The sequence below is a fragment of the Molothrus ater genome, chromosome 1 (assembly GCF_012460135.2).
Source record: "Molothrus ater isolate BHLD 08-10-18 breed brown headed cowbird chromosome 1, BPBGC_Mater_1.1, whole genome shotgun sequence".
In the NCBI taxonomy this organism is placed as follows: domain Eukaryota; kingdom Metazoa; phylum Chordata; class Aves; order Passeriformes; family Icteridae; genus Molothrus; species Molothrus ater.
The window spans coordinates 151,723,951-151,746,139 of NC_050478.2; the positions used below are offsets into that span (position 1 = coordinate 151,723,951).

Genomic DNA, 22,189 nt, shown 5'->3' on the forward strand with positions numbered 1-22,189 from the left:
GCAGCCCTCTCCCACAAGGAAGAGCACAGGCTCCAAGGCCAAATCCCATCTCCATTCCCAGCGGGGTCACGGGCAAGTCAAGGATATTTATGAGCTATTGAAGGCAAAGACAATCCCTGTTCTTTATCCATCCCCAGGAAGAGATTCCAATGGCCCTGAGATGAAATGAAGGAATTTAACCCTCCTTTAGTCCCTCAGTTTGGTCTGCCCTTTTTATTTTCCAGCCCACAGCCCACAGCCCTGAGCTTGGAATACAATCCAGGCATTTTCCTTCCACACAAAACAAGAGTTAATATCTGGAATATCTGCAGAACCACCCAAAAATCTCCTTCCAAGTGTATATATATTTTTTTTATTAATTCCATATATTTTTATTAGAGTATAAGAAACAAGATGGAACATACACTTCACTTATACTTAGGTTAATATATTTAAAGGGATGGATGCTTCTTTATCCCATTTATCCTGTTACAATAAAGATAATACACAGTTACAAATCTCACAGATAGGAATTAGTAAAATCAGCATTTCAGGGAAACCACCTCGGATCATCCAACAAAGCTGAAATAAAACGTGCCAACATTTTTTTTTTTTTTTCCTGCAACATTTTATTGGCTTCACGTATTTTCATTTGATGGAACTGGAGGATTAGGGCTGGGAAAAAGTGCTCCCATGGAAAACGTTGGACTTGGGAAGCCTCACAAGCCTTTTACTTCTCAATTTCCACGATCAGAGCAAAGCTGGACAAATTAAAACCTTCAATCTGTCTCTGCTGATGATGACTCTCTGCTTTGGGTGCAATTATTTGGTTTAAGGCAGCTCATCTGCCTTGATTTCAGAGATTTAGACTTCAAAGTTCCTCCACCGCGTCTGGCAAAAGCCAGTAGGTGGCAGGACCAACCCAGGGCTTTGCTTCCCTGGGCACCATGGGCATTCCCAAAATGCAAAACTGAGCATTTCTGTTTCCATTCCTGCTCAACAGCCTCAGAGAGGGGTGAAACAACTCCTTCAGGATCAAGGATCCAGAGCCACCTTCCTCCCAAACAGCTGAGACCAACCAGAGCAAGGGAAAGAGCCCTAAACCTCCAGCCATCCAGATGTGCACCACATCTGCTTTTTCCAGAGGGCGCAGATCCTGTAACTCATCCATGGACACACAGACACCCCGACCAGAGCTTCCCACAGGGGTGGCGGGACCACAGCCTCCTTTTTCACAGCAAGTAAAGTCCCTGGGAGACAAATCCCTCCAAAAAAAAAAACCCCAACTTGAGCAAACCAACACCAATCCACGACATCCTTGGAGCAGCAAAGCGGATCCTTGGAGCAATAATCAAGCAACTGACCATTCGTTCTCTTGCAGCAAGGAAGTCAGGTCGAGTTTGTGGTTTCCAAAAGAAATTTTGCCCATTAAAAAAACAAAACAAACAAAAAAAAAAAAAAACCAATTCTCAAAACCAGCTGGAAGAACTGCGCTCGTTTTGAAGTCCTTTTCTTGGGCAAACAGCAAACCCCCGGATCCTGCGTGGGAAGCGCTGATGCCACAATGGATTTTGAGCATTTTTAGACAATCCACAAAAATTCGAGCCCTTGGTGTGGTGGTGGGAGATGGCAGCAGCTGCTGGTGAATTACAGCCATTTCCAGAATGGAAGCACTGAAAGCATTTTCTCAGGAACACGCTCCAAAAGTGGGCAGGTATTTCACTTTAGTTCTTAAATTTCAGTAAAAACTCTTCTTGGATATTTTTTGCTTCTAGGGAGCCAAACCTCCTCCCTTCATAACCTCTTGTCTTGTCAGAACAGGTGAATATCTGAGTTTTCTGCTCAAATTTTGATCTCTTCATTTCCACAGTCCACAGAAACACATCCAAAGCACGTCAGGGCTGTCCCAGCACGGCCCTCAAATTCCAAATCCAGCATTTGGATCAACAACCCAGCCACCAGTCTGAACACTTCGTAAATCCCATTGTTTTTCCTACTTATTGCCTTATTATTAATTATTTTAATTAACTTTCACCTGCCCATTTTCAGGCCCGGGTTTTACAAAAGATGAGGTTCTCACCAGGTTTGTCATTCTGGGGATTTGGAGGCAAAAAATAAACCTAGAGTAGGACCAGGAATAGTGAGAGTTGGCATGACTGATGAGAAAGTTCTTGGGATTCAACTGTGACAAGCTGTCAACCCCCTCCCTCTCTCAAACACACATGGATCTATCCAAATGTCTTTTTTGCCAGGAAAAAAAGGAAAGGAAATACTGAAAATATCCCTTTTTTCCATATTCTCGCGTAGAGTACATGGGAAGGAAGAGACAAAAAGAGAGCGAGGAAGAAAAACGAATCTCCTTGTGAAATTTATCCAACCAACCCTCAGCTCACTCCCCTGGCAATTCCATAAATGTTAATTTGCTATTTATTGGGATAAGCAGCCACTGGATGCTCCTCCCACCAGCCTTTGCTCCCTGGCACAACCAAATCCTTGGCAGTGGCCAAGGAACCCCAAGAAAGGAAGGGGATGGCCCTTGGAGGAGACAACCAGGCCTTCAGCCCATGGGGTCGTCCAGTGTGACATTGTCAGGATCCTCATAAAAGCATGGATGGACATCAGGACACAGCTGATGGCTTTGAACTTCAGCTCTTTGCTAAAGGTAATCGAGTCCCAAACCAACCCCAAAACCTTTTTCCAGATGGCCAGAAAAGGCAGAGCCTCCCTAAATTCAATGTAGAGTGCTCTGGGTGCCACCTCGTTGTCACAGCGAGTGCTGAGGGACAAACAAACCCAAAAAGTGAGGTTTTGAACCCTTTTGGGAGGAAGGCTGAGGCACAGGGAAGCTGGGGAATATTCATCTCAGTTTAGGAAGTTTTTCCCCAATTTTCCCTGTTCCCCACGTGCATAGCAGAGGTTTGTGGGGCACCTCAGGCCCCAAGGTCCCAGGAGGATGCTTTGTCCAAAGGAAGGCACATCCAAGGACCAGCACAAGTGATGCATTCTTCCCAAATTAACCCCTAAATTGCAGATCGCATCCCAATGACCCATCCCTCCTGTTGGAAAAGCTGTCATTAACATCTCTGTCCCTTTAATTAAAAGAGGGGGAGAAGGGAGGGGGGGGGAGAAAAAACATAAAACCACTTTTGTTACCAACATTTCTGTACAACTGCAAACACCTTTCATTTATCACTACCTGAAGAGGGGGCAGAGGTGGAACTGAAAGTTTGTGGAGCTTTTGTTTGGGTTTTGACAGAGGAGAAGCAGGTACAAAGCATGGCTAAAATGTGCCAACACCCGCGTTCTGCTGCTAGAAATAGAAGGAAAAAAAAAGCCCAGTGCACCTCTGATCAATCAGTGGAAGTGACAAAGAGCTTGAACCTGACAGTTTAAGGCTGAATTCTGGCTTGGTTTGTGGCGAGCAGGTCCACAGGCAAGCAGAGTAGGCAGGACAGAAGACACAGAGAGGGGCAGGAGGACACATCTCCCATGGGACAGCTGAGGACTTCTAGGAAAAACCTTGGCAAAACAGCTGGGAAGATCCTGGGAGCAGAGAGACAGCAGATGTGGAAGGTTGGGTGGTGAAGTCACCTCCGGCAGTCCATGGGCACCATCAGGCATTGAAGGTTGGACCTTAAGATCTGGGTATTGACATCTTCTCCTCTGACTCCACCACATTTTTCAGACCTGTTGCCCATTCAGGTATCGTCATTGTGGTGGTCACCATGACAAGTCCAAAGTGGGGAAACTGAGGCACCAAGTCTTTGTAAAATGCAGATTCACTGCAGAGTCCTCCTGCCAGGGTAATTGCTCCGTTAGAGTTGACTCAGACCCCAGACAAACCCGGCATTTATCAGTAAAATGCACCTGGAAAAAGTCATTCCCAAGGGAGGTGGAACAAGCTGGCCCAGAGGTTTTTATCAGACAGCAACAGAGAGGAGATGGATTTGCCGCTCACCGCTGGAAAGGAAGTGGAGATGAAGCACCCAAAAGCTGCTTGAGAAGGTGAGGGACCCTCGTGATGGCACCAACATTGGGATTTTCCATGAAAGAGTTCCTAATCCCTGGAGCAAGGAAACACACACACGTCCCACCTCAGGTAACAACAGGAGCAAGTTTATTCAGGTCTGGCACTTACAGAACTTGGAAGGACAAGGTACACGGCATTGGTTTTCCAGAAAAGTCAGCCCAGGATCAGAAGAAACGAGACAATTTTATAAAAAGAGACTGCAGCTGCGAGGGGCCAGGAATGTGTCTCCCTTTGGATCGTGCATTCCCTCTGCCTGTGCCACCCATGTGCTGGAGCAGACCTGGTGGTGCTTGGGGTGAATCTGTTCTCAGCGAGTCCCAGCCTGGCTTAACCAACTTTAGAAATTAGGGGGGGGGGTGGGAGGGGGATTATTAATAGGTAGAAAAAGCAGAAACCCTTCCAAAATCATCCACCTTGGCGAAGGAGGAGCGAGAGTGCAGCGGGAGACGTCCACAGGAGGAGGAGAACAGCTCAGCCAAACCACCCAGGTCCTCCAACTCACTTGGAAGAGGCAAAAAAAGTCTGGGAAACAATCACCTTGGAAGCCTGCTGAGAAGTAAGAGGATCTCCTTGCAGACAGCAACAGAGAAGATATTGGCTAACGAGACCCGTGGGAGGGCGGCCCTTCCTCAGGCAGCCCCATCACTGGCGAGCCTGGAGGACGTAGATGAAGCTGAAGAGAATTCCCAAGGCCAGGATGGTGTAGCTGGCTCGGACGCTGCTGGAACCGCTGATGTTGCAGAGGAAGGAGTCGCAGCAGTAAACGGAGGCGGCCGCTATTCCCAGGTTGATCCCGGCGCTGGGGCAGATGGGAGAGCATCCCTTGGAGATGGACTGGCCGGATTTGCCGCCTGGATTTGGGGTGGGGTGGAGAGGAAGGGAAAAAAAGGCAGGTTTAGAATGTGTTTTTTTTTCTGATCGCCTGCTCTGCAAAGGAATTTCAGCGCTGGAAGAGCCGGGGTGGTGCAGCAGGTGGCACAGAGTGGATGAAGTGCTCCGGAGAGGATGAAGTGGTTCTCGGAGACAGGAGTCCCAGCCAGCCCATCTTATCAAGGATCACTCGTGATAAGCTCACACAAACACCCCAGAGACCACACAGCACCCCAGGGACACCCCTTTGGATTGGTCAATGCTCAGCCACAACAGCTCCCGTGAGGAATCCCAAAAATTCCCCTTGAGCTTCACTCTGGGGCTCCTCAAGGGAGACAGGGAGCACTGGGGAGACACTTGGGTGCCAAGTCTGCATTTTACAGAGGGGCACAGCCCATGTTAAGAGGAAAGAGGAAACCATTAGCAGTGGGCTACAAAAGGAAGTTTATAAAAGCTCCCAGTCTCTGTTTGCGCACATCTGACCCACCCACGCTGCAGACTTGGGCACGAAATTCCCCCTCTCCTGCCAGGGAGAGCCAGGATGTGCTCTGATTCCTGCAAAGGTTCCAGGAGATCTGCCAGAGCATCGTGCCTCCCTCCCAGCACAGCAGCTGGGAAGAACAGAACCCCCCCCAAATCTCTCCAGGCACTCAGGAAGGAAACCCACAACCCTCCCTTCCCACCTCGTCCACAGAAAGCGAAGCAAAGGTGGGACTGGGGGACAAGAAACCCAAACAGGAGGCAAAAAATCAGCAGGAATAGCAACCCTGGAGCTTCCCACACAGGGAGCCTGCAGCATCCTCCACGCTTTCACTTATTCATCAGCAAACTCCCCGCCCCCAGCCTGAAATTCCCCCCGGACTGGCGGGCATCGGTGCAGGCACGTGGGCTTTAACGTGACTCCTCCTGGCAGCGCGTCCCTCCTCACAATCCCCGTGGGATGGTCCGACACTCAGTTGCTAAGCAGAACTTTCCCTTTTTTTTTTTTCTTTTTTTTTTTTTCCCCAACCCAGCCAGAAGAAGGCAAAGCCTCGCTGCAGCCCAGCAGGTGACCCAGGAGAGAAGCCAGGAGGGGCAGGAGGAGCTGCTGTCGCCACTCACCGAGTCCCACGCCGACGTACGTCGTCACGCAGTGGTTTTCATTCTCCCCACACTGGACAGGCGTCAGGCAGGCCCAGTTGGAGGAGGCATCCGAGCAGGAAAAGCAGACGAGCGTGTGGGCTGCAAGAGAAAGGCAAACCTCATTTAGGAGCTGGTGGGAAGATGTCCTCACTTGGAGGTCCCCACCTCTGTCCCACGGGATGTCTCGCATCTGCCCACAGCCACATTTTTTGTTTCACTTTTATCAACCTGCAACAGGGGATGTTTTTTCCCAAAAAAAATTGGCCAAGCAAAGGGTTCAAGCCTCGGGGAGGCATTTCAAGCTCTTATCAGCTAAAGCTGATACAACCACAGCCTGGTACTTTCTGTCACCACCCTGTTTGCACCAAGAATGTGCCCGAGCTACAGCTGCCAACTTTACACCAAACTCCAGAGGAGAAATTTTTGAGGTTTGGGCTCGTTCAGCTCAGCCACCATGGATATGGGTGCAAGGGGAGTGGAACTGAATGATCTGAAGTCCCTTCCAAGCAAAACCATTCTGATTTTAAGATTCTGTGACACTGATGAGAAATGCTCCAGGTGTGACCATAGGTTCAAACTTTCCATGACCTGGCTTTGGGCACCAAGATCAGGCCATGCTTGAGCTGCAGCATGAGGTAGAAATGATTTTTCAGCTGCAGAAAGCTCAAGACCTGCAAGACCAGCAGGTGCCCTAAAACTACAGAATCGTAGAATCATTTCAGGAAAAGACCTCTAAGATCTTTGAATCCAGCCATTAACCCAGCACTGCCAAATTCCAGCACTAAACCAAGTCTTTGGGCAACACAGCTGCACAATTTTTTCAATGCTTCCAGAGATGGTGATTCAACCACTGTTCCAAAATTTGACCAGTGAAGAAATTTTTTTCCTCATTTCCAAACTAAACCTCCCCTGGAGCAACTTGAGGCCATTTAAGGCTTATCCTACAGCAGCAGGATGGATTTGCTGGCTCCCATCCCTCATCCTTCACAAAGAGGAATGATTGGAAAACAGCATTTGGGGTGGGAAATGGTTGTGGAGACAGCCTGGACTAGAGACTCAGCAAGGCCACGGGCACTTTGATCTCTGTATTTTACACACAAGAGCATCACATCCACGCTGCAATTGTTGACCTACATATGCAGACAGATCAGGTCTGTTCCCAATCTTCCATGGGCTCGGGATTTTGGAGCTCCCAGGCAGCCCTTCCACGAGGCACTGCCTTTCCCTTTCCATATTTATGGGATGCAAAACAGAGTGGGGGCAGATTGAGGGTGGGAAGTGTGAGCCAGCCCCATGGATTATCAAAAATCACAGAATGGTTTGGGTGGGGAAGGCAGCTTCAGGATCATTCAGTTCCAACCCTCTGCCATGGGCAGGGACACCTTCCACTATCCCAGGTTGCTCCAAGCCCCATCCAGCCTGGCCTTGGGCACTCCCAGGGATGGGGCAGCCACAGCTTCTCTGGGAAACCTGTGCCAGGGCCTCACCACCCTCACAGGGAAAAATTTCTTCCCAATACCCAACCTAAACCTACTCTCTCTTTCAGTTTGGACCCATTCCTGCTTGTCCTATCCCTCTCCAGCTTTCTTATAGACCCCCTTGGAATATTTTCCTAAGGAATTGAAGCAGGGGAAGCCCTGGGAGAGCTCTCTGAGGCACAGCAGTTACTGACATGGATATTTTGAAGAATTATTATTTTGACAAATATTGCTCAGCATCTGTCCCACTCTGCCACAGGACTGTTCTTCTCATTCCTGTTTCTCTCAGGAAAATAAAAGGCTTCTACAAGAAAAATGAGAAAAAAAAATAACAATTGCTCTCGGAGGAATGACTTTTGAGCAGCCACAGCCAAGGAGGAGAAAGAAAACAAAATATAATCTCAAAGAAACAGATTAAAGTGGGTTAGTGGGAGATCCTGAATGTCACAGCAGAGCAGCCAAGTCTCTGCTTTGGAATGAAAGCCAAGACCACAAACCCCCCAAGCAGGAATTTCCTGGACTGGCTCACGCACCCTCCGAGGATCCTCACTCTGGAAACAACCCCCATAACAAACCCGGGTTACCTGAGCACACCAAGGCAGCCACCACAACCCACAGCACCGGGATTACAGGGCCACCAGCTGAGTCAAAACCTCCAGGAGAGATTCCTTCGTTTAGGAAACGGGGAGGAGGAGGATGGGACCAGCCACTGAGTCACTGCCCCTCGCTGGGCTCAGTGGCCACAACTCCAAGTGGGACCTCGGAGTGAAGCCCAGCTCTGCTGCCAAGTCTCAGGTGACCTGTCCCAAACTCTTTACCTCACAACCACCCCGAGGAGGTGAATTGACTCATCCCAGGAATCTTCAGCAATCAGGAATGAAGTGGATTACAGGCTTCCTGCAGGTATTCTGGCAGGACAGATGTCCCCATGTGTGTTTGGTCACTGCACTGAAGGCGCTGAGTGGTGCAATGCCCTTCGTTTAAGGTTCCAGAAGCAAACACACCAGAAATCTTTGGACATGACATAAAAGTGCTGTTGGGCATGAAATTCTCTGCCACGTGACTTAATCTCCGCTCCTGCCACTGCCTGTCCTACCTGTCCCCGTGTTTTTCATTGTCACACCTACCCATTACCCCTTGTCTGAACAGAAGAAAAAAAAAATCCTTCTAGGAGAGGCAGAGTTTAAGAAAGGAAATATTCAGGCACTTTCTGCCCCAAGAAAACACCCACTGCAGAGTTATGAGAGCACAAGTAGGCTGAGTGGTTTAGACAAAAGGCACAAGAGGGGTGGCAGAAATAATTTCATGCAGCTGTAGACGGAGCAAAGAGTTGGAGCTCAAGGTTACAAGAAAAGAAATAAAAGGGGGGAAAAAAATCACAACACAGAACAATGCAAAAGCGAAGCCTTGTTTTCATCAGTGGAAGAATTCATGTGTTTATTTGATCGCTGCTTAGCTTCTGGGAGGAACAAAGAGCTACCAAAACAGAGCAGGGCATTTGGGGGAATTCCTAGAGATAAGGGGTTGAATCATTCTTGCAAAGACACGGGGGAAAAAAGGCCTTTAAAAGCCCACTTTGGAGCTCACTAGCACCCGGAAAATGCTGTTGCATCGGCAGTTTTCCCATTCAGCCCCGATGTCGCTTTTCCATTCTCTTAGGCAAAATCCTTATCAAGATCCACAGGCAAGATCTTTGAGCAGGAGGTAAAGCTTTTCTGTGAAATCCCCCCAGGACACGCTGGAAGTGTTTGGGGATAAAACCACCTGCAGCAAACCCTTTTGCCTGGATAAAAACTTAACTTTTAAAGCTGAAGGGGTTGTGCTTTTTTTTTTTTTTGGGGGGGGGGATGAAACCCTTTACTGCCTTGGCCTTGACCGCTGGAACTGAGCCCAAGCCAGCTGGGCTCTGTCGGAGACCCAATGCTTTAATCTCCAGTTGCTTCCCGGATCCCACCGGGAGGGAGGAATTGGAAAGGGACGCAAACAGCCGATTTCATCTCAGCGGTGCCCTCAAAAAAAAAAACAAGAACGGACCCTGTTTGCTGAGCAGGGGCTGGGAGAGCTCAGAACTCTCCCGTTTGGCTCTTTGTTAGGTTTCTCTCGTATGGGAGCGATACGTGGTTTCGCACGGCCCCAAGGAGTTTGGAATAGTAAGGAATGGAGTCCGTGGGAAGGAGGGGATGGCAGGCCCTGCGACTTGGGCAACTTGGCAGCTAAACACACAGCAACAGGAACCGCGTTCTCCCCAGGCTCGGCAACAGCCCCTCACAGGGCATTGTCCCCTTAGGGGTCATTGCTCCCCGAAGGATGCTCAGAGGGGGCAGCAGGAGCCAGAATCACGAGTGGCTCTGCCCTGACTTCGCTCCATCAGCCATTGCCGGGGCTGGGCTGCCTCTCCCCTCCACCCCCCTTCCCCCTCGGCTGCATCTCAGCCCATCCCAGCGCCGTTATCCCGGCCGGCTGCGCCGAAAAGGGGGAGCGGAGCCGGCCCTGCTCTTTGTTCGAGCTGCAACTGGGAAAAGCTCCAGCACATCCACCCGCACAGCCGGAGATGGTCACCTATTCATACAGGCGGGGCAGACCTGAAGTTCCTGCTTCAGGAGGAACATTGCTGCGAGGCACGTCTTGGGAAGACACCCCCGCATCCCGCTCCGAACCATAACGCGGCTCAGCGCTGTGCCCCCGACCCCTTTTCAACCCTTATATCCCCCAAAAACCTCCAACTTCCACAGCCTACCCTGCCACAAGCATCGCTCCCCCAACCCCCAATTTGCTCTCTAACGCAGGGCTGGCGAGGGACCGGGGGACCTGCGGGGCAGGCGATGGTGGTGGGGACATCTCCTTTCCTTACCTCTCTCCACGCACAGCACCGCGGCCAGCACAGCGAGCAGGAGCGCCTTCATGGTGCGGACGATGTGGCCGCGGAGATGCGCAGGGCGGCTGGAGGAGCGCAGGGCTGGCGGCAGGGCCGGGCGCCGGGGGTGGGGAAAGGGCGGCGGCTCCGCCCCGCGGGCCGGGCCCGGCCCCCGCGCCGCCTCCCCCCTCCGCCTCCCCGGCCACGCCTTGTTTCGTTTCCCCGCTAGGGAGAACCGGGGCCGGGAAAGGGGCGCTGGGAAGTGCGTGTCGGCGTGGTAGCGGCTGGCCGAGGGGGAACAGAGCCAGCTTTCCCCTAGCCGTGCCCCAAGAGGCTTTTTCCAGCGCTCTTTCGGGTCCCCTCTGTTTCCCTGAAGGAGGAGACGGGAGTAGGGGGCTGCCTCTGTGCTGAACCCCACTCATCCAAGTCAAATCCTTCCAAGTCAGCTTATTCTGGGATTCCGTGATTCTCTTGACTCCCTCTACCCACAGGACCTGCTGATTTCCTGCCTCACTTCCCTCCTCCGTGCATCTCCTCTCACAGATCCCCTGAGCAGCATACACACACATCGTCCTCCACACATTCCAAACCACCCTGTACTCACACATTCCCTGTATCCAGGGCTCCCTGCATGGATCTCCTGCAGGCAAGACTCCCCCAGATACAGAACCTGTCCCTGCATTCAACACCCCCTCTGCAGGTCTGACCCCTCTGCACGCTCAGCCCCCGCTCACGATCCAAGCACATAAAGAACCAACTCCCCCATCTGTTGACCAGAGCCTAAATTGGATTAGACATACAGGATTGGGAAGCTTGAAGAGCCCAGCAGCTGGGGTGGTATGGGACAGCCTGGGCTGCTTGGCAGGATGAGTCTTCAGACTGTAAATAAGTCCCCTGATGTTGGAGTGTCCCAAATTCAGTAGGTCCCATGGAAATAACTAAATCCTCTAGGAAATGAGCTGCAGGAGGGGCAGCGGGGGAGGGCCCCTGTGAAACTGGCTGTCAGGAAAGCTTGGCAATGGAGGATAAGGCTGGTGAGCCAGCAGGAAACAAGCAGGCTTGACAAACTCTGTGCCACAGATGGGTTTAATTCTGCAGAGTCAGCATTTCTTGGCGAATGCATCTGTCAGGAGAAATTCCGGCTCCTGTCTTGTCGGAGGCATTCAGAGCACTCTGCTTGGGAAGCAAACCCATGCCTGCAAACCCCTGCTTCCCTTTTCTTTCCCATGGCTCAGTTTTATTTGTCACTGCCAGGTATTCTAGCAGGAACTGACTTCCGAGCAGTTTCTGTGGTCTCATGTCTTCCTCTGGAACAGGCTGCTGGGACAAACCAAATACTAAAACAACTGGGAAGTTTCAGCTTTGTGGTAACTTGAGAAAACATAATTCAGACACATTTACAAAACCCCTGTTTTATACAGGCTGAGGAAGTAGATTTTGGTCGGATATTGGGAAGGAATTCTTCCCTGTGAGGGTGGTGAGGCTGTGGCACAGGTTTCCCAGAGAAGCTGTGGCTGTCCTAAACCTGGAAGTGTCCAAGGCCAGGTTGGATGGGGCTTGGAGCAACCTGGGATGGTGGGAGGTGTCCCTGTCCATGGCAGGAGGCTGGAACTGAGTGATCTTTAAGTTCTTTTCCAACCCAGATTAAGGATTTTTATGTTACACTCTCCTCATCCCCAGGATCTACAGCTTCCAGGATTTCTCCAACACTTCAATTTAACATTATCAGCCCCATTTTTTTTTTCCCCGAAGAGGGTCTGTCTGCTGATAAGAAGGAACAGGGAGGACCTAAGAGTCACAGAGGTCACAACCCAGCACGGGATCTGGAGTCATCCCGATACTGCTGGAATGGCTGGGCGGGGACAGCACTAATGACAGGATGCTGCAAAAGGAAGAGGTGACCAGAGCCACCAAGGACCAGTTTTCTGTGGTGGGAATTACACCAGGTGAGGAAGGAAGCCCTCCTGAGAACCTGGTGATCCTTTTGGGTCCCTTCCAACTGAGGGTATTTTATATTCTGTGGCCTAAGATCATCTCCCAGCTGCTCCCCAAGGTTGTTGTATGGGACAGACTCAACACAGCAACTCTGCCGGCAAAGATTTCTGTTCTAGTCCAGCCCACAAAACACTGCCCTGAGTGCTCCAGCCTCTTCTTGCAAGTTTGGAGGTCACTGGAGGACTTTATTGAACCATTGGCTTAATATTGTGAGAGCAAAGCCAAAAAGTATTTCTTCACAAAAAGAAGGGTGAAGCAAGAGAGGCAGCAGGGGTAGAGTCCAGCACCAGGAATGTGACACATGCTGGGAAAAGGTGGAGACAGCTATAAAAACACACTTGAGGGAGAAGGAGTTAAAGAGGTGGCTGGATCAGAGGGCAAACTGGTGCTGGGGTAAATACTTCATGGTTGTGGCATGCTGGGGAGGAATGGGTACAGTTAAAATCAGGAAATTATGAGTGTGACAGGACCTTGATGGGTGGGGGCAGCAGAGATGGTGCAGAAATTAAACCTAGACTAACTAGGCCTGCAAGGGTTTGATGTTGAACAGGCACTAGATGAGTTAAAGCTTGTAACTGAGGGTCAGTAAAAGCTTGCTCAGCTTCAGGTGGGACACAGAGAGGTTCTTTCCCCACCCACGCTTCTGTTTCAGGGTTTGTGTGAGACTTCCTGGGCCTGGCTGTGCATGTGAGGCACCAAAACCCCAGAGGAATTTGCAAATGAGACGTTTCCCCGTCAGTGGAGCAGAACTGCTCAAACAGCTTTCCTCCAATGACACAGGAAGGGGACAGAGACCTTTTTTTTTTTTTTTTTTTCCAGTAATTGCATCATGCTCTGGAGTTGGGAATTGTTCAATTGTTCAGATTTCTTCCAGAGTTGGAACTGCTCTGTGACAGAGTCCTGCCTCACCTGCCAAAATGTGGAGAGGAGTGGGAGGACATGAGAGAGCAGGAACCCAGCACCTCCATCCTTGCTGCTTCCTCTCATCCCCAAAATTCTCTTTTTCCAGAGCACTTTGCTGCCACAAAGTGCTTTTCCAGGTGCTGGCACGGCCCCCCAGACCCTATGGAATGCTGGAGCTGGAATTCCATCCCTGGAATCCCCGGAATTCCTGCTCCCACCATCCTGCTGGATGAGAGGCCCGACTCCATATCCCAGCCCTTCCTCCTCATCCCACCCTGGATGTTTCCCCTCCTGAAATCCCTCCTGATCTCTCTGGGTCAGAGTTGTCCAGGAGACCCTCAGGATCACATTTGGAGCACCCAAGGATGCTCCAGACATAGATTTTTCCGTGGGCAAACCAAGCTGCAGGTTATTCTTTGCTGCCTGTGGTGCCAAACAGGTCACTGTCCTCTACCCACCTCTACTGCATCCTGTGGAGAAAAATTGAGATTTCTCTCAGGTAGCCTCTGAGATTCCTGAAAATTCCTGAAATAAAGGTGCCCAAAGAGATCTTTGGGCCGCACCATTTATTATATTTTTTTACAGATAAAGGAATTAAACCTTTATCTGCCCCCCCCCCCAACCACAACCTGCAGTCAGAATCTGGCTGTCAGGTGGATGAAGTTTCACTTCTGGCTGACGTCCACATTTCCTTTTCCCTTCTCTCCCCGAGCCTAAGGTGAAAGTGGATTGCTGTCTGGTGAGGCTCAGCTGGTGTTGGAATTCTCACACTTCCTCCTTCCAAAGTCTGTGTGAGTCACCCTCAGCCGTGCTTGTTTTAGGCTTTTGACAGGAAAACAACTGTGACTCTTTAAGATCTTGTTTCTCAGGCAAAAAACTTTTTAATTTCCCTGAGCAGTCTCAGTAGGGCCCTCCTCAGACTGTGCCCATGGCTCCAGGAGCCCCCTTTAAGCTCAAGCTTAACCCTTTAGGCCCTGTGAGTGTCCCCATCTCCAGCCACGTCCTGGATGACCTTGACCATGTGCTGGGGTTTGTCTCCATCTGTTTCTGGCCCCAGGTTGTGACTTTTAGGGTTGGAATTGCTGATCCTTTTGTTCTTCCAACCCAGGGTATTTCATGATTCTCTTCTCCAACACTAATCCTTAATTATATCATGTCTATCCCTGTCCCCAGGCCTAATTCTGTCTCCTGGGTGAACTCTGGACTCATTTTACAGCTTTTTTTTTCCCCAATCCTGGCCTTTTTTTTGTGCCATCAAAGGTTCTGGGCCATCCACAAAATTGTCTGGGCACCTCCTCTCCCACAACAGGGGCCTCATCTCCAGGTTTTTTGGGATATGAAGAGGCTTTTCAGTCCTTTCCCTTACTCCTTCCACCAAAAAAAAAGCACTTTTCTGTGGGCAAGGAATTCACCAGGCTCCAAGGAGGCAATACAAAAATATGCTGAAGCTGTAGGCAAGGTGATAGACTTATGGAGGTTTGTAGTGGAAATGTTAAACTTGGTGTAAAAAAATAGGAATGGGAATGTGTGGAATATCCAGAAGAAGCAGCAGAGCAAAAGGTAAAAGGAAAAGCATTTGCTGAGTGCCTGTGTTCATTCAGAAGTAGAGAAAGAACAAGCTGACCTTGGATAGGAAACTCCAGAGGACTAAGAGCAGGGTGGGAGCCATAAAATGCCCAGATAAAGTAAACAACAGGGCTGGAATATTCAGGAATCTCATGTCAAACGGGGAAAACGAAACAGAAAGTGAGCAAAGACAGCATTGTCTCACCAAAAGCTGTAAAAAACAAGTCCAAATTTGGGGTTTTTTTTTGCTCTGCCTTTCACCTTTTACTTTCCCCTTGTGCTCAGCCTTAAAGGCACAAGGAGAGTTGCAGGGCTTTCATCTTTTTTGGCTGCTGGTGGCACAGAAGTGACACGGGACAGATGATCTGGGCACACCCACACTGGTGCTTGTGACCCAATGAAATCCACGAGGAAGAGTGTGAAAGGCAAAATCCACCTTCTCCAAGATTTTTTGTATTATCAAATATAAAATCTCTTCTCTCCTCTCCCGAAAGATCTCATGGGGAGTTTTATTCCTCCGGTTTCCTGTGACTGCAGAAGGGAGTTTCTCATTCCCAGGAGCAGCGTCTGCTCGTTATCTAATTGCTGATTAACATCAAATTCTGCATCTGGAGCTGCAGGCAGGTCCCAGGTGAGCTGTTGTGAGCACTGGGCACAGAGCCAGGGCTTGTTCCTGCCTCTCCTGGACCAAGGAAAATTGTACCCCTGGCACCCCCAGTTCTTTGTGCGGAATTTAAGGACTTGCCTGAGGAAGGATTCAGCTGGAAAATGGGGAAACCGTGATTCCTATGCAGAGCTCTCTCCGCCTTCTGCCTCAGCACTGCTTTAATGTTGACTGAAATCCTGGGATCCCTGGAGCTGGGCATCCTTTGGAGTGAAAATTCCTGCATGGAAGTTCTTTCCACATCACTGGAAGAGCTTTGGGTCACTTTTGCTGTTCAGCCTTTGTCTTGGAGCAACCCGATCTCGTGGAAGGTGTCCCTGCTCATGGCCAGAGTGGTTGGAACAAGATCTTTTGCTCCCTTCCCACCTAAACGAGATCTTTTGGTCCCTTCCCACCCAAAACATTCCATGGTTCCGTGATGAAGCAAAACCCAGCCCTGAACACCCCAATTCTGCTCTGGTGGAGGGAACCAGCTCCACATGGGAATGACAGAAAGGTGACAGAGAGAGGCAGGAATGGGAATGACCAGGAATGAGTTCATTCTCCAGCCCCAGTGGAGACACGGAGGAGACGCTGAGAGCAGAGTTTTTCCATGCTTTGATGAATCCTAATTATGGTACTAAAGCTGCTGCTTCTGGAGGCAGTTTTCCAGCGCTTCACCCTACTTTGGATGCCAGGAATTCCTTCTGATCCTATCAAAAATCCTCTTTGCTGCTGTGTCAACCCCAGCACAAAAAGTGGGAAGAACAAAGCAGCCCGAGCCTTCCATTTGGAGGATCTGGAAGGTTCTCATCCCATCACACTCCACTTCACACTTCCCAGTGCAATCTGTAAGATTTTTCCATGGAGTGCAGAATTCCAGCAGGGCTTTGTTTCACAGTTTTTCCCAAAGTTTGACACGTGTTAAACTTGTGATCCAGCACATCTTCTTTTCCTGCCAGATTGCTGCGAGGGAGATTCCCTCATCCCATATTTGTGCCACATTAACTGGAGAGCTTTTTGTGCTTGTCCTTCCTAAATTACACCCTCTTTTCTCAACCTACCACTTACATTTACTGGAATCACCCAGAATTCTCCTGTTTGCAGATTCTCTCAGGTCGTCAGCCGTGAGCTCAGTGAATTTATTGTCTAATACATCATCCAAACCAGCAATTAAAACTTTGCATCATCCCAGAGCCAAGAGGAGCCTTTTAATGGATCGTTCCAGCCTGACAGCAAATTTGTTGGCTGTGGTTTGCTCGTGATTTCAGCCTGACTGGGTTTCCTTGGTTTTGCTTCTGAGCCCATCACGTCACACTGTGCCAAAAGCTTTATTAAGGCTGAGCTGTGTGACAGGTACCACTTTTGCCCTCACAGATTTTGTTATCTTCTCACAGGGAAGGATATCACCCACCTGTCACAAAATCCTCGCTGATCATCCCTGCCTCCTTGATAACCCCTACACTGTTGATTGATGATTTATTTCAGAGCTTTTTTCCCCCCACTCTTGGTTTGGTTGCTCTGTGTGTCCCTATGCCCTTTATAATAATGGGTTATTTCCACATTTCTTCATGGAAAGGCTTTGGAGGTGGCACTCAGTGCTCTGGTCTGGTTGACAAGGTGAGGATTGGTCACAGGTTGGACTCAATGATCTTGGAGGTCTTTTCCAACCTAAATGAGTCTGTGATTTGTTGTTACCCAGTCTCCCCAAACACCCAAATCTCCCTGTTGCAAAGAAACGGGAGCAGGAGAAACAGGCTGGGTTTGGTAGCTGTGATGCATTTCTTTTCCCAGTTTTCCTGGACACCACTTTGGCTGACAACCCCCCACTGATTTGCATATTTACATAGAAAACACTAATTTTATTCACTTTTGATGTGTTAATTAGTTCATCTCATTAATATCTGTGGCAGCAAAGTGGCTCTTGCTGTTGTGTTTGATGTGGTTGTGTCTCCACACCTGTTTTCCCTCTTACTCCACACGTGGAAGCACAAACACAACTCCTGACTCTGCAAGTGCAGCTCAGAGTTGTGGCATTGGAAAAACAAATCCTACACTGAGGCTCCAAGAATCACCTGGAATTCTTCTCCCAGACAGCTCAGCCTGGAGAGCAGCAGCCTCCAAACCTCACACTGGAAAAGGGAAATGGGACTGATTCAATCCATGGGGAAAAAAAGGAGATTTAGGCTTTGCCTAAAGCTGAGCCACAGAAGCCTTGATCTACCTGCACCTTCCTCCAGCCCAGGGAAGGGAGGAACCAGTTTAGAAAAGGAGCTGTGACTTCATAATCAGCCCATTCCTCACCTCCAATCAAGAAGGAGAGTTTTAAATTGTCCCTCTTCCTTCTTTATTTGAAAGAGTTACAGCAATCTTCCACTCAAAGGATCAGTGGCGACAAAGTCCATCCAGAATTCCCTCCTCCAGATTTACTTTTCCGTGACCTTCAGCTCCCACAACTGGGAGCTTTCAGTCCAGGAGCTAGGTGGGTGGACAAGACAAGGAGTAAATCCTGTTAATCACAATCCCTTCGCCTCCAGAGAATCAGTCGGGATAATCCCAGCTACTTCAGCTGCTTTGGCATCCAGAAATTCCAGGAAGAGAAAGAGTTCCTCTAAATTTGTAGACAATTGTAGGAAACCACTCTCACTTGACCTTCTGGCAGCACACTTGGACTGCCGTGGTGAAAACTGGGGGAAAAGCTGGGAGTAAGGGTCTGCAAAAGACCAGGATAAAGTTCGTTCTCCCTCCTGAATGTGTCCATCCTCGTTCCCCACACCCTCACTGGACTTATCTCAACCCTCCACTTGTTCCTTCCCCTCCAGATGGTCTCTCCGCCAAGATTTTGCTTTCTCGTGTCCAGTAAAACTGAGATACAAATTGCTCCTTCTACTTCCTCGTTCTCCTGCCAATATGACAGGTGGTAAAACAATAACAGCTTTGGCCTGGATCTCAACTTTCTTGGAGTTTTTTTAAAAGCACCTGAGGCCCAGCAGGGAAAAACTGTGCAGGGTAGGGAGGACTTGCTCCTGGAGGAATTGCTCCTGGGACTGGGATGCAGCACAGCCACCACAGCCCTACCAGTGCCTGCCCTGAGCAGCTGGACATCTCTTCCTTCTTTTTGGTTTAAAAACTTGTTCTTCCCCTTCTCCATCCTAACTTTCCTTCCCTTTTGAGGTTGTGTTTGGTGAGAGAAAATTAACGGCAGGTTCTGCTGTTGATTTGGTCTTTTGACATCTGTCATCTCCAGGCACAGCTCAGTGGGGTGTCAGTGTCCTCTTGTCCCTGCCCACCACTGTGGTGTCACCTCCTTAATTTCCTTCGTTTCCCCTCCATCCCTTAAACAAAATATTTAAAACCAGTCACCAGATCCAGAGCTCACAGCACAAAGCTTGATGCGGAATCTTTTGTCCTCCTGGAAAACTGAAATCCAGGCGCTCTGAAATGCCTCAAAAATCCACATGTGCAACCAAAACAACCCAGCAGAGTTCCAGGGCAATGCTTCAGAGAAAGCAAAGATCTCATTTAACCATCAAACACAACAAAAAAAAAAAACAACCCGACACCCTTCAATTGTTTGGACCAGCTCTGGTTTCTCCCAGGACACAGCTGAGCTAGGGATGCCGCCAGCTTTTCCTTTTCTCTTTTTTTTTTTTTTTAATTTTTTTTTCTGTGTGTTTTCCAGGAATGGGAGCTTGCAGCTGGGGCTGTGACCCAAGAAGCTCTATGCTGTTTGTGTGAGTCCCTGGCTGGCTGCCCTCCTTCTTCTCTGTGACACCCTCAGGCCTCCTACAGAGCTTTTCTGTGTCCCCTCAGCTGCAGCTCCTGCGGGGAGAGGAGGGAGCGGAGAGCATGGAGGGCAGAACCAAACAAAGCTCAACACAATCGATGGTTTCTCTGCCAGGAACGTGGCTCTGTAGAAAGGCCTCTCACAGCCTCTGAATGACAGGGATTGGTGACAGCTGTGTGAGGTTGTTTTGGCCCTGGGGAGAAAAGAGGGGAATAGATACGGGGATGTCTTTTCCAGCTGAATGAGGTCCATGAGGAGGCAGTGTGAGAGCAGCTCCCAGCTCAGCGGGCTCTCCCCATTCCTTCCCTTCTCCCTCCCACCTTCCCACTGCCTTTCCTCTCTCAGCCACATGTTTCCCCTCTCTGCCTTTCCCCCTTTTCTCTGATGAGAGAAGCTCGTTCCAAAATGGGAATGGGAGGAAAGGCCCTGAGGAGCCAGAAATTTCTCCCCACTGAGGCTGGAGAAAAGCCCACAACACTGCCACAAATCAGCTTTACTTACACCTGCTTGTTTATAAACAGATGTTTGATAACTCAAACTCACTGTGAACAAATTCACTGATCATCCCCTGTGCTGACACGACTGTGGAGCCATTGCCTGTGTTTCAGGCAGGGTGGGATGTTGTTCCTCACAGAGCTTTGAAAGTGAGAGACAAAACTATGCCTTCAAGGATCTCCTCGGAGCAATAATGATTTGAAGCTTGAACATGTCAAAAAGGCCATTTTCTATATGTTTTCTTAGGTGAGTTGGATGTCTGGGGACACTTCGGATTCAGGCAGGCTCAGGAAATCAATTGGAGTTCAGCACCTGACTTATCCTAGCTCTCTCAAGAATCCCAGGGGAGAGCTCAACCACAAAACAAGAATCTCTGAGAGTGGAAAATTATTCTAGAGCAACAATTTTATTTCAGCCATCACGGGGAGCTCTTCCAAACCCATCACAATCCGTATGTAAAGATGTAAGTGGCACTGGCCAGGACACCCAGGGACATCACTCCGTGGCTGCTTTGCCTGCTGCTGACTCCATTCACGTTGCACAGGGGTTTCTCACAGCAGGAAACATTCTGGGAGCTTTGGATTTGTTGCTGACCTGTTTCTGGACATGTTGGAGAACACATCTTGGAGATGACGTATTTAGGCTTGTTGGGCTCTAGCGCAGGAAATAAAAGTGAGGGAGAAAGGAGGAAAGGGAGGATGAAAAATAATTGTTTAAATATTTTTGTGGCTACATCTGTGTTGGTGAGTAAAGGAAGGCCAGGCACTAATCCTCAAGGCAAATTTCAGGGAATTAATCATAGAATCATGGAATGGCTTGGGAAGGCAACTTAAAAATCATCCATGGGCAGACATGAGAAGTGGATTTGTACTGAATTGTATGCTTGTATACTTCACTATGTACAACAAATTATAAATAAGACCATCAAAAAAGTTTTTACTATCAAAAAAAAAAGAGGGGGAGATGTGAGAAATGGATTTCTAATGAATTCTCAAAACCTGACTGAAAGCTCACACAGTCTTGTGCATCTGTATGCAAACACTGAGATAAAGTGTGCTGACTTAGGAAGGCCATGGAACAGAGATGACATTGTTGAGAGAGAAACTGAACTAGAAACAAGTTTCAACAAGTTTCAAACTATGGCCTTGCAAAAACCCCACATGTTTTAGAGAATTATAACTGTGAAAGATGCATTGTAGCAGACCATGTGGGATAAAAATATAGGTGATTGGTGTTAGAAGTATTAGCAGCACTGTGTGGCAAAAGCCAATAGGCTGAAAACATTTATAAAGTATTGTAACCAGGAAATAGTTTGACTTCTGATAGGATGATGCTGACTTTTATATCTTTTATGTCTCACCCTTCATCAAGACTGATAATGGAATAAAATCTTTTAAAATGCCTCTCAGTTGCCCTGTTTCTATAAAAGCCAGGAGTAATCCAACAGGCAGGGAAACCTCCCAACAGACCAGGTAGCTCAGAGGCCAATCCAGCCTGGCCTTGGACACTTCCAGGGATGGGGCAGCCTCAGTGCCATAGGATCCCGGAACTGTTAAGGTTGGAAAAGGCCTTTAAGTTCATCAAGTCCAACCAGGACTTCTCTGGGCTCCATGTTTTTAGGTTTTGTCAGTCCTAACGTGGAATTAACACCTGTGGCTCTCAGCTCCAGCTGCCTGAAGTGATGCTCAGGCTGGGTCGTTCCCACCAGGGTGGTTTTTCCTACAGCATAAACACAGGGGGAATGTTCTGCACGATCTGAGATTTGGGATAAGAGCACGTGGAGGTCTTTGAGGGCACGGAGCCCCCAGGACAGACCTGAAGTATTGTGCTTGGCACAGGGAGTCAGCCACAGTGAGTGTTTGGCCAAAACACTTCTCAGAACAGTTCTGGGAGTGAAACACACACAGCTCCAGGTGTGAATCCACTCCCTGGCGCTGCTTCCTGTGTCCTCATCATTTCCCCAGTTTCCAGCGGGAATATCAAGGGTATCTGGACACTGCAGCAGCCACAAGGTCAGTGTTTCCTAAAAGTTGGTCATCAAGGCCTGTTGTTCCCATACTGGGATGAAATCCCATTCCTGGGACTGCTCTCCTACGAAACAAACAAGGTGTTGTTCCCAAACCTACTTGTCCCGACGTCCTTCCGGATGGTCACGCAGTGTTTGTCCTCCTTGGCACACATGGAAATGGTCAAACAGTCCTTGTTGGACTCCTGTTCTTGGCAGGTGTAGCACATGAATGGATAAACTGGGGTGAAAAAAAAAAAAAAAAAAAACCAGGAAAAAAGCACATTACAAGGTTTAAAGGCTACAAAAACCCCACTGCAGAAATCTCCATTTCCCTCCTTACAGCCTGAGGAATGTTTCTGTGGGAATGACCAGTGACTTTCTTTATCTCCTGACCCGTGGCAGCAGCGCTAAATCCCTCTCTGTCTCCTCTGGCTCAGGCTGAGAAGTGTTATCGATCTG

At 49.1% G+C, this 22,189-nt stretch overlaps 2 protein-coding genes across 2 annotated transcripts; both read right to left on the minus strand.

Annotated features, from left to right (window-relative positions):
* Positions 1-329: 329 nt before the first annotated feature.
* Positions 330-10,471, minus strand: LOC118697538 (lymphocyte antigen 6E). The gene is made up of 3 exons (XM_036400246.2): positions 10,331-10,471; positions 5,981-6,100; positions 330-4,860 (listed from the first exon to the last, which is right to left on the minus strand). The coding sequence occupies exons 1-3, from the start codon at positions 10,380-10,382 to the stop codon at positions 4,652-4,654; spliced, it is 381 nt and encodes a 126-aa protein (XP_036256139.1). The 5' UTR covers positions 10,383-10,471; the 3' UTR covers positions 330-4,651.
* Positions 10,472-20,109: 9,638 nt separating this feature from the next.
* On the minus strand, positions 20,110-22,180 carry LOC118684244 (lymphocyte antigen 6E-like). Its single transcript, XM_036379015.2, has 3 exons — positions 22,071-22,180; positions 21,849-21,968; positions 20,110-20,376 (listed from the first exon to the last, which is right to left on the minus strand). Exons 2-3 carry the CDS (start codon positions 21,955-21,957, stop codon positions 20,165-20,167), a joined length of 321 nt encoding a protein of 106 aa, XP_036234908.1. The 5' UTR covers positions 21,958-21,968; positions 22,071-22,180; the 3' UTR covers positions 20,110-20,164.
* Positions 22,181-22,189: the final 9 nt, after the last annotated feature.